Genomic DNA, 12,065 nt, shown 5'->3' with positions numbered 1-12,065 from the left:
TATTGTTCTTATCCTACCTGGATTTGGCTGAAGATACTCCGTGGATTTGGACAGAAGCTCTGTTACTGCTTTATTAGTAACATCAATTTTCTGAAAAAGAAAAGTCTACTATGAACATTAAAAAATATACAGAAAGGCAAGGGGAATTTAAAAAAAGCACATAACTGTAAAAGCAGAAACCGGCAGTAACATTGCTTAATTTGCAACACAACTCATCATGTTTGGATAGCAAACATATCAATTTCATGTAAATTTCTGAACATGGATTTAAACTAAAAAATATAACCTTTTCTCAGGAGAAAATCCAGCCCAAGTAGTTAGGTTTTTATCATTCATTTTATCAGACACAAAGGCTTTGTGATATTTACAAAGCCTCACTAACACTGTGGACTTCTCTAAACTCCCACATAGTCAGAGGAAGAAGGTTCCTCCTGATGCTCTGCATCCTTCTTGGAGGAATTTCTCTTCACTGTCGAGAGGTGTCAGTGGAACCTGATCCTCTGCTCAAACAGCCTTTGTGGGCATCTCTTCTTCCTTGGCTGAGCTGAAGAGGCTCAAGGTTAAATTCACATTTATCCTTTTATCTTTCTGTTTGGAAGCACATTATAGGGTTTCCTCCCCCAGGTAAATCTACAATACCATCCAGTCACTTGAAACATGAAATATTTTTGATTCTGCTATAGCTTAATATTGAAAAACATAATGTGACTTTTCTTACCCTTTCCATCTCTTGAAATTCCTCATCTAACTTTGTTCCTTCTGCTCCGCTTATTTTTTCACTGAATAACTGTAAAAAGATAAATTTAACACACACAAGAAAGGTATTATTATTTAATTACAGAATAAATATCTCTGAGAGTTACAGGATCTGACTCCAGATCAGAAAATAGCCAGCATCCATTTGAGGTAACATGCAGGACAAGAGTCAACAGTCTTGGAAGTGAAGCACTCCCTTCAAGAGAGACAAGGATACCTGATACAAATTTAGAACAAGTGAACAAAAAATGATTTCTCATGCTTGCAGAGTTTGTACTCTACTGGCATGACCTACTGCAGATTTCAGCACAGGGACCACAGTCAGACTGCAGGTAAATCCAGAGTCACCTTTTCAAGTACGTCCCTGCAGCTCTGTACTTCTGAGTACCCTCTGGCCCTGTGTGCCAGTAGGTTCAGGAACTCCCATTCCTGCTGCTGGGACTTGTGTGTGCAATTCTGTGGAAGGGACCAGACTCGGGAAAAATGCTTCACTGTGACTCACCTGTGAGACTGAGCACCTTTATGATCAAAACAAGGATGCCAGGTGTACTTCAAAAACTCAAAGCACCCATTTCAGAGAGAAGATTTCAGTAAACCTTCTGAAAAGGCTAAAAGTTATCCACCTTTTGTGTGAAAACTCCAGGCTGTCAGACCTGTGGTCCTCACTGAGTAAATCATGGCCAGGAATAAGCCATGGGCAGAACTCAGCCATCTGCTTCTTGCAGGGCATGGTACCTGCACAGTGACAACGTGAAAAGAAAGCCAGGTCCTCACCCAGTGTGAAACAGCCTTTGAAAGCATCACTCCACTATGACAGTGATTTAACACCTATTCAACAAACATTAAATTCCTTCTGCCTAATATTTCTCTGTTTTAATTGATTTTTATCACTGAAACTGTAACAGCGTAGTGTGAAATCCAGGCCTAGCTCACTGAGTGCTGGTGCTCCCCAGACCTGTCCCCAGTAAAGTGTTTTGTTTGTCCTCAGCACTTTCTAAAAGGGAATTAATCTCACTGAATTCGAAGGCCCTTGGGGACTTGCATAACCTGAAAATGGGTCAGGGCTCTCAGCACTGCAATGGCTCCCTGTTCTCAGTCGCTGCCTGCACGGCACAGGTGAGGGGGGAGTACACTGCCCTGCCAAAACCAGCGAGGAGCTGATGAAGCAGAGCTGGGAGCTCAGCAGTGGCTGACCTTGCATCAATATCACTGCTACCACACAGCCAGAGAACAGTCCTGCTTAAGGGAAAATGTGAGTTCAAAGAGAGACACACAGCTAATTATTTCTATTGCCTTTACAGCACGCTCCCAATCTTCATGTTTAATATGCCAAGCAGCACACACACTTGTCAGGATCATTTCTCTTCCAGAGCACTGACAGAACGAGCAGAAAAGCAGATAAAACAGATGGAGAAGCCCAAGTACCAGTGAGTTCCTGCGGGTCATCATCTTGCTGCTGTAAGACATGACAGCAGAGAAGTGACCTGGGGTCACACGTGGAGCGGGACGCTGCCCTGCTCTCTGCAGGAATGTCCGAGGAGTCCTTGGGCAGACGGAGAAAGGTACATGACAAGGCTGCATGAAAAGCAGGAAATCCTATCAGGAATTCTGCAGCTCCTCTACAACAGCAGCTTCTGTCTCCTTTCTGTGCACTGTTAATTCCAAAAATAATCAATGCCATTTTCCACAGCCTCACACATGTCTTCTTTCTCCAGCAGGCAAGGAAGAGATCTGTGGTTTCCCAAAACCTTTTCAAAGGCTGAGGGCAGTGGGGGAATTACCCCTCTCAGGCTTAAGGTGCAAAACCCACATTCAATAGCAGCCCATAGCTGTCCCATTACAGATAATCCACTTATATGCTGGTGAAAAATAAACATAATGAAGTAACATAATTGCTTGACTGTGAAACCATAATCAATAATAAAATTCTAAATTTATTTAACAGTGACTTGTGAATGCAAATCCACAGAGCCAGCCACAGGATCTGCAGATACTGTTTCCTACAGACTCTGAAGACAACCTAACACACACCTACGCCTGAGAAAAAAAGCACTGATCATAAGAAAAAGAATTTTGTTAACATGCTTTCCTGGTTCTATGCAACCATTAATGACACTGCAGCTCCTAGCCCAAGGACACACTTCTTCAATGGTTTTTACTCTGAGCTCTAATGTCCTTTGAAAAATGACGCCCATAAAGAATGATTCCTTAAAGTCTGTAAGTTGTCTGAGCTACCAACAGTAAAAATTGGTATAAAGTTCTAATGTTTATAATTAAATTTTACACCTCTACAGTTTATTTCATATTGGTGTAATTGGAAATAGCTGTACTAGTCATGCATTTAGGAACAAAAAAGCTTTTGTTCTGATCATACTGAATTTAGGAGTTGTAAAACCAGCATCACCCTTCTCACAATTAAAAGTCACAGGATACCCAATTAATTATTGAAAATGGGTGCACAAAGGAGACAGCTGCTGACTTTTAGTTCCCTGACTATTTGCTGAGCATCATTTACATGCATTATATCAAGCTGCAAAATGCTTTGAACATAAACAGAAGATACCCAGCTGAGGGGCTATGTAATTACATGGCAATATCTATCAGGCTTTACGAGTCACCTAATCAAAGACAAAACTGCTGCCATCACACAAGGCACGCACTCCGAGGGGGCCTGGAATTTCTCGCACAGGAAGAATCCTTCAGCTCCAAATTCAGAACCTGAGCACCGTGGATTCAGCACCATTTGACCAGAAAGGGCCACAATTCGTGGCTGTGAAAAAAAACCAGGTCCCAGGAGGGGGGTCACCACTTTTTTACTATTCCACTGCAGGTCAGAAGCTAAAGCCTTTCATTAGTCCTATTTCTGGTGAAGCTAACTAGGTTTCCTCTAGATCAAAACCTACACCCAGAGAACAGCTCTGCAATAGGAAAGATTTCTTCCCCTCAGGTGTCTGTACAACTCCCTCTATCACACTTGAAATGTTAGAGTTAGTGGGGAGAAAGAAAAAAGCAACAAAGTTAAATTATGAACATGAAAACACTTTCCAGTCAGCCATTTGTATTATCACCTCTCATTTGAAGCTACACATGATGGCAAACTACCTTTGACTGTAAAACTTGCATGCTCTATATGATAAAGACCTTTTTGCCTGAAGAAACACTGCAGTTTGTACACAAATGCTCCTTGCTTGTTACTTCTTGCTAGATCCTACTGTTCTTTTTAATATTGAAAAATTAAATATGACGTTGTATTACAAACAATCTGAAAGTCTCTGGTGTGTGTATGTAGAATTTTATATGAAGAAAAATCTGGAATAGAACAAATAGGCTTTGAAAGGAACCCCTCCAGATATTATTTCTATTTTAGTTCTGTATATCCAGCTACAGTTCAAAATGCAATCTGCAATTTTGCTACAGACTTAAAAGACTAGATATTTATCTGCTAAGGCATTTATATTGCAAGAAATTCTCTGAGAAAAGATTTTTCTATAAACCTAATATTGGAATTTTGTTCTCGTGATAGTTCTCTGTTGTTCTATTTGTTTCCAGATAATATAATTTTCTTTTGATGTGTTTTGTTATGACGAAGCATTGCCCCAGCCCTGGCAGTGTTCAAAACCTGGCTGGAGAAGGCCTTGAGTAATCTGGTCTAGTGGGAGGTGTCCCTGCCCATGGCAGGAGGGGTAGGGAATAGATGACCTTTAAGGTCCATTCCAGCTCCTTAGCATTCTATGATCCCATGAGCACAGCACATGAGCTGTCCATACTTTAAAGTAAAATCTACATCTCACCAAAACTCTAAACTAAAAAAAGTCTCAAGATTTAAAATAAAAATACTGAAAAATCATGTTAAGAATATTAAGATTTATCCCTATTGCACAAGAATAGTACATTTCCCCATTGTTATATGGATTATAACAAACAAGCTTCAGAAAAATGCCATATTTTACCCATGTTTTGTACATCATATCCACTGAATTACATTACTTTTTCATATTTCACTATGGAAGGTTACTGAATATAAGACTTAACTGCCAAAAATATCCCAGATCAACAGAGAGCTGATAAAACTCTCAAAACAATTACCCTATTTTTTTTTTTAATATATCCACTGGGTATTTTATAATGCAACTCAATGGGATTCTTGCCAGCCAATACTTGCACACGTGCTCTGACCTTCTGTTTCACTTGTTTTGCCTTTCTTTTGCACTCAGTAACTAGGATTGAACCATCACAGGATTTTTGTTGTTATTCAGCTACCATTGAAGGGGGCTGGCCAGCAAAACTCTCTTGTACGTACCTGGCCAGGAAATCAGCCCATGCTATTTAAAGGCTGAAAGGTATCATATTCTATTAAAGACTTAAGAGCTTTTAATGACTTTGTAAAAAGTTACAGCATTTATTTTGTTCTGAAGGACTATCTGCTGAAATTATCTGTTGAAACTTTAATGGGATAGAAAATTCCTACATTTGTCATAAATATGCACGCTGTAAAACCCATGAGGCAAAACCTAGATTTTTTTTATTTTAACAGAAAAGCCAAGGCTATGAAAAGATTTTAAATTTATTTCCCTCTCTCTCTAAAAAGGAAGCAAGCAATCAACTGGGAAAACAAATAGATTCATCCCAAAGTTAACACACAGAGAGCCAGGAAATAATGTAACTGTATGGCTCCATTTCCCACAGAAACAGAACTGGGCCAAGCTGCACAAATGCATTAAATACATCTTAAATACAGTACTGAGTACAAAATACTACATTCCAGCATGGTTAACACATAATAGTTACGCTTCTCTTAATAAATCATTAAAAGTTCCAGCGATTTCCCTGCAGCCATGTAAGTGCTTGATTTGCTTTAATGCAATGTGACAATGCTAACAGCCTTCTCAAGAATCTTATTTAAGCCTGTAACAAACAAAGGGAAGAAAAAGGTGGCTGGCAAGGCAAAGTTGAATCTCCTTGCAGTGTCCAACCGCCTGAGGGAAGGGAGAGATTTTCCTCTTTGTTCTCTTCCAGAATGCTCTATCAGATTAGAGACCAAGATTTCAGCCTCTTTTCTAGATCAAAAGGAGTTTAACCTCAAATATCTGTAATTCCCTGTTTTGTGCTTTCACGTTCTACTACAGTGCTATGTATATTACTTGTTTTACTTCCTTCCTGATTGCTATATTTCATATAAATTGCTAACTGCCACGCTCAAAAAGAAGGTTACTACTAGCTCATGTAGTGCAGACTTGTACCTACAACAAGAACTTGTACCTACAACACAGCTTACTTAAAGTCTTGCATCTTAGTACACCTTTAAAGGAGTGCATGCTGGCACAAAGTTTGCCACCATGATAGAAAAATATACTTTAAAAAAAGGAATAAAATATTCTGACTAGGTGAATGGGCAGCTAATAGGCACATCTGTGATTGACTTCTAGAGATTTTCTAAAGGTCTGGATGCTCAGAAGAAAAAGAAGCGCCCCACACTGAGAAACTAACCTAAGATGCACATTTTCAAATACAGATCTTAACAAAAAACCTAAAGAAACACAGTACTTGGCCCTTGGGTACAAAAATCATCTGCAAATGAAAATGGGTAATATATACCTAAACAGATATTTCCTCCTAGAATACCCTACAACAATAAAGAAAAAACCCAAACTATAAAAGTGTACTGGTGCTTGGACCTGTTCTTTTAATTACACTGACACAGCTCATTCTATCCTAATGCTTTGGAGAAAATACAAATCCCTCATTTTAGAGGTTAAGCACTAAAGGATGGCAGGAACTCTTGAGTCGCCTCAGTATATTGTGTTTTCAAAGAAAACAAAAATTCTCTTGCTCTGATGTACTTTAAAGAAAAAAAGATTTATTCTGCCCTCCAAAATAAATAGAGGGTCTACTACAAAGTGCAAATGTTTCAGTCACACAAATACAGAGCACTCTGGCTCACCTCCAGCAAATCATTTAAGTTCATCCTCAGTAGGTGCTGAAGTGCTTTGCTGCATGAAGCCCCAAGTGCTCAGCACCTCAGTGTCAAGCTCAGAGAGCCACCACCTTCACATGAAAGTATTCTGTAACTTTTTCTTCTACTAAACTTTCAGCTAACAGTGGCACAGATTTCCCCAAAGCACCAAAGTAAAATGGTAGAAAAGATTTCTGACAGCAGCAGAGGGAACTGGGTTGTTTTTTTAAAAAAATGAATCAAGCAGCTGAATTGGGTCCTACTGCTATTAATAAAAATTATGGTGTGCAAGAAGCTGTGCCCTAGAAGTCAAAGACTTGTTATTGCTCCCATGGCTGCATAAGTGCTATAAAATTTAACAATTTAACAATGCTTGTACACAGGTATTTAAGAAAGTGCAGGTTTCTGTTTTGGTAACAGTTCATACATAATTATAAAATCTAATAGTATTTTAGAATTTATGTGAGACATGAACACATTAAAAATTATAATCATATTGAAGATACAAAATTCAAGCAGCATTCTGTCAGTACCCATGGCAGAGTACATTTCTATAAAAATTCAGAGAAACAAAGAAGTGTTGCATAAAATTGGATGATTCACCCACAATTCATTACCTACCAAAAGCAGCTGAACAAGAACTCCAGAAAACTACATCCATGGCCAGAGAATTCACATCCTAGTGTTCCACTGAAGATTTCTATTCTCAGACATTTAAAGTAGAAACATAAAGTAAGAACTGTAGGACATGCTTGTACTTCAAAGACAGCTCATGACTATGCTCACACTATCAGCTTCCTTAGGGATTTCTGATGGACCCAATAGCAAATCTTGTCCCAGCAGCCAACAAAATTAAAATACCAAAAATATTACTATTTTTGTAAAATAGGAAGGATTTTAAGTATATGCAGAGAAATGTGTTACATTTAAAGACACACCTAGATAAATATTAAAATAATTTTTACATGTTTTCTAATGTTAAAAATTTCATACAACTTACAAAATATAAAACCTGAGTCCCATCTCATTTTTCAGAGCCCTGTTTTTGGTAGGAAATTCTTTTATGTAACCAAAAAAACCACCACAACCCAGGCCATCTAAAGGACATCAGGAATCTCAAGGGCCTGTTTCCCAAGAAACAAAACATACTTTTGCCACCAAGAGATCTCTGAATCATACAAACAAAGTTAAAGAAATGCATGAGAGTACTGCCAGAGTGTTTATATTCACAAAGAACATTCCTATCTCACTAATATTTATGAGCCCTTTATTATTTGTAACTTCTCAGGCAAACAGGAGCAACAAGATCACAGACTATTTTTAGGAATAGATGATAGATAGTTTTAGATGAACTGAGTAGCACAAGGATATGGCAGCTGGAGAGGAATAGAAGAGAAAGGTGTTTGCAACGTGGCTTGCATGGGAAGGGAGATCCCAGGGCGTCCCCAAACACATCTTTCCCACATGGAGATGTTCTGTGAGCTGCCAGGGTGACATGAGCTCAGCATGGAGCATGTCACTGTTAAAGGGTCACGTGCAGATCTGTGCCAAGCATTATTATTCAATCAATTCAATTTTTCAATAACATGGAGCAAATTCTTCACAGCTGAGCATGACCCAAAGTGTAGAGAAGCCCAGCCAGGCAATCAGCTGAGACCTCTACAGCCAACCCTCCAGCTGCCAGCATCAACAGGACTGGAGCCACTCCATCAAAAGTGCCCATATGCTCCTGCAGAGAAGAATGCCCATTGACACGGGGAACGCAAGGCCTGCAGCTCTCACACAGAATCAATGAACAGCTGCAGCACAGCTCTGGCATAGGCTCAGAAGTGGCAGCTCAGTTCTACTCAGAAAGGAAGCTCCAATAGCACAATCCTTGTATTCTGGGATCCAGAAAGCCCTTACAAGCACTGGTACCTACAGGAAAACTGAGCAATGACAGCACTCCCCACTGATGGAGGAGTTTCAGCAGGCAATCCACATACACCTCTCAGACAAGCCAAGACGTCTTTCAGCAAAATCCCCTCACCAACCCATCAGCCAGAGGTTCTGCTTTCCCACTGATTGAGTGAGACACTCACACCAAGGCAGACAAGAATTTCTGCTGCTTTCAACTCTTTTGTGCTGTACCATTTAGTGTGAACTCTCCTAACTTAGAACAACTTGTATGAATAAAGACTCCTGAAGACACCTGGGTACATGTCAATGTATTTAATCAACAGCCTTTGCTTGGGAAACCCCATCAAAGAAAAAGGAAAAGGCACAGAGCCCAAGAACATGACAAACATGGTTGCTGGTTGAGGAATGTGTCTTTTTTTGAGGAAGGACTTACACAATCCAAAAAAATAGATGGAAAAAAGTAGTTTAGAGTGTTACGAGTTGAACTGCCTGATTTTACGTAGTCTAAACAAAAGATTCTGCCATGTGGGAGGACTATCACAACAGAAATTTTTCAAAAGAGAAGGGTGGCCATTTTAACAAAGCTAATGAGGACTTTACAGAAACATCTGCCACGCAGTGTCTGTGATGTGGGTGTTTGACCACAGCTCTAATTCCCAGCATCCTTGCAATTCTTTCTGCTGACAGGAACGCCGGGATGCATTAAATAGTTTTTGATTCCTGCTCTTTCAAGAAAAAGAAAGAAAACAAAAAGGAAACAGACATGAGTACATTAAAGATCTTGACAGATTGAAAAATTCTGTGGATGTACTTTAGAAACTCATCATCTCAGGAAAGCAGCAAAAGACATAGTAACACCTCTTGCTCTCAGAAAAGGTCTACAATTGATTAGGTAAGATGAAGCACTTGGCATTAAACAACTAAGGAACCTGTAAAAACAGGCCAATATGCCAGACATGGTCCTGCATTTTATGAAAGTCAATAATAACACCTACCAAAAGATTATTTATTAATCAATTTGGTATTTGCTATATCTGTTTAAAAAAAAAAATTAATCTCCTTTCTTTGACAGCAATACTGAGAATTTACCCCATGATTCCTGTGCTCTTCCTAGTGTATTTCTTGTATGTAATTTTCTGCCAGAATTAGGCACAAAATTACATATGGCTTGGCTTGGAGGTTTTTTTTATTAATTTAGTAACAGAAACATCAGACATTGAATTCTAGCTCTGATATCGCTTAAAGTTGTTCTACAAGTAAGTCTATGCCAGCAAGAGAATTTTAAGTAGGGTCAGGAATGCTGGGCACTTGCTGTTGCTTAGTCAACACTCAAAATCCTGTACCCAGCTGATCTCATCTGCACACAATCATGCAGCCTTTTAAAATAACCTTATTAACCAAATGCAGCCAAAGTATGTGTAAATACAGACTGTGCAATCTAGCCTTACAAAGAAGTCTGCACATTGAGAAGGGTGCTGTCTCTTGCTCTAAGCAAGAGAAAAGTCTTAGCATATTTCAGAATATTTTATCCTCATAATGTAATGGACAGCTTCACCCTGTCTGTGACACTCCAAAGGTCTCGAGTGTCTCATTAAAAGCAAGCCCATGCTACGTGTGCTGCTTTTCCACCTGTCTGGATTCCAGATTTTTTGCTCTCAGCAAGAACTATTTTTTAGCCACTGCTATAGCTTTGGATGCTTCAGGAAATATGGGGAACAAATGCATACAGGCTGAAACCACACATCCAAGCTCCTAATACAACATTAATGTAGAAGAGGAACTGAAAGACTAAATACTTGAATTTGGGTTAAACTGACTTGTCCTTGGCCACACAGTAAGCAACTGCTAACTCTGAAATGAAAATGCTAGGGTCCCAGATCTCCACTTTTTGCCCTGAGGAATGCAGTCTTAAATAAAATATTCTATCTATACTTCTAAGTAGGCAAAACAAGGGAAAGTTATGTTTATGGGACACAAATTTTGAGTTGCACTATTTATTTATAATGAGAATGAAAATTATTTATTGTGAGAATGTAATTTCAGATTTTGTCACAAAAAATTAAAAGATGAGTGTACAATCTAAGCAAGAAAGATTTTATTGTACACAGTCTGTGGAAAAGTGAAAAGTGTTCATATCTATTTTCCAAGTTAAAACAGATATGACTCGATGGCTCCAGTTTTTCAAAATTTGAGTGGAAACACTTAAATTCTGAAAAATGATGAGTCAAATGACATTCTTTTCCATGCAGGTCAGAAGGCCCAAAGATTAACAACTTTTCCCTTTGCTTCAACAAACACAAGCAATGTAATACAAGCAAGTAATGAAAACCAAGTATAAAACAAAAAAAATATATATAGGAAAAGAAGATACAAGCATAGCAGTATTTGTGAAGTAACTCAGTGGCTCAGCAGACTGGGATGGAATGTTATTTCCTATTGAATTTGATATGATTTTTCTTCAAAATAATAGAACTAATCAACAGCTTTTATACACACGCACATGTGCATATACACACTCCCATATTCCCTTAAGTAAGCCAAGAGGTATTAGGGACCTGGATGCTTTTGAACACCCCACCAAGTGCTTATCTAAATCTCTAGGCATGTAAATACTTCTTAAGATTCTAACCCAAGAGACTCATCAGAGAAGCACAGAGGACTCAACACTGCCAGGATACAAGCTCTGTTTCATTTCAGATTCTAGTCATAAACAGCTGAGAGCAGCTAAACTACTACTACTGCATTACTATTACTTAATGTCTTCTTTTCAATAAATATTTTGTCCTCGAGTTTCTTCTGGCACAGCAGAGCAAAGGCTTCTGTTATTTATATTCAAATATAATTGCCAGATAGGTTGTGGGTATTTTCTTAATCAGTCTATACATCCAATAGATCTATAAGCGATCTATATTCTTCATCAATCTATACATCCAAAACATAGAACCTTAGGGTACATGGAGTTTAGAGCAGCTTCTGTGTATGGTCTCCAATTACCACAAAGAAAACACTACAGAAATTGCCAACATTTAAACCATTGCTCGACTGTGGAGTTACCTGTGCACGTTTGGACCCATCACTTCCTTGCAAACTACAAGGTGCACAGCAAGATCCACAGCACTGTGGCCTAACACATTTCAAACAGCATTAAGAATTCTGACAATCAGCAAATACTTTTTTCACAAAAATAAGCTAGATGCTTAAAAAGTACAAAGAAACTTGAGTGCTCTAGAAAGACGGCAGATTTGCACAACAAAGCTCAGATTGAAGGCTCCTGGCTTGGCAGCACTCTGTCAGAGCAAATGAAAAGATACACTTTTGCAAAGAAACGCTGCATGATTATTTGCAAAGCAAAGGCAATCCTACCTACCCAAAAGGCACATGTAATAGTATTAAATTATACACAGAAGTCCCATTTTTTACTGGGAAAAAAGTTCCATTTTTACTTTTTACATTTTTT

General features: G+C 38.7%; 1 protein-coding gene across 3 annotated transcripts in view; it reads right to left on the bottom strand.

The window, feature by feature from the left end:
* Nucleotides 1–12,065, bottom strand: part of SH3GL3 (SH3 domain containing GRB2 like 3, endophilin A3) — a 57,998-nt gene that overhangs the window by 13,721 nt on the left and 32,212 nt on the right. For all 3 annotated transcript variants that reach the window (XM_042039656.1, XM_042039659.1, XM_042039658.1), the window contains 2 exons: nt 719–787; nt 18–90 (listed from right to left, as the gene is read on the bottom strand). In XM_042039656.1, the coding sequence (XP_041895590.1) occupies nt 18–90; nt 719–787 (142 nt within the window). The remainder of the gene's footprint in view (nt 1–17; nt 91–718; nt 788–12,065) is intronic.

This window comes from Corvus kubaryi, unplaced genomic scaffold, assembly GCF_017639235.1.
Source record: "Corvus kubaryi isolate FWS band 111438036 unplaced genomic scaffold, C.kubaryi_AGA036_p1.0 37394, whole genome shotgun sequence".
In the NCBI taxonomy this organism is placed as follows: Eukaryota; Metazoa; Chordata; class Aves; order Passeriformes; family Corvidae; genus Corvus; species Corvus kubaryi.
This window is presented reverse-complemented; position numbering and strand designations above follow the sequence as displayed.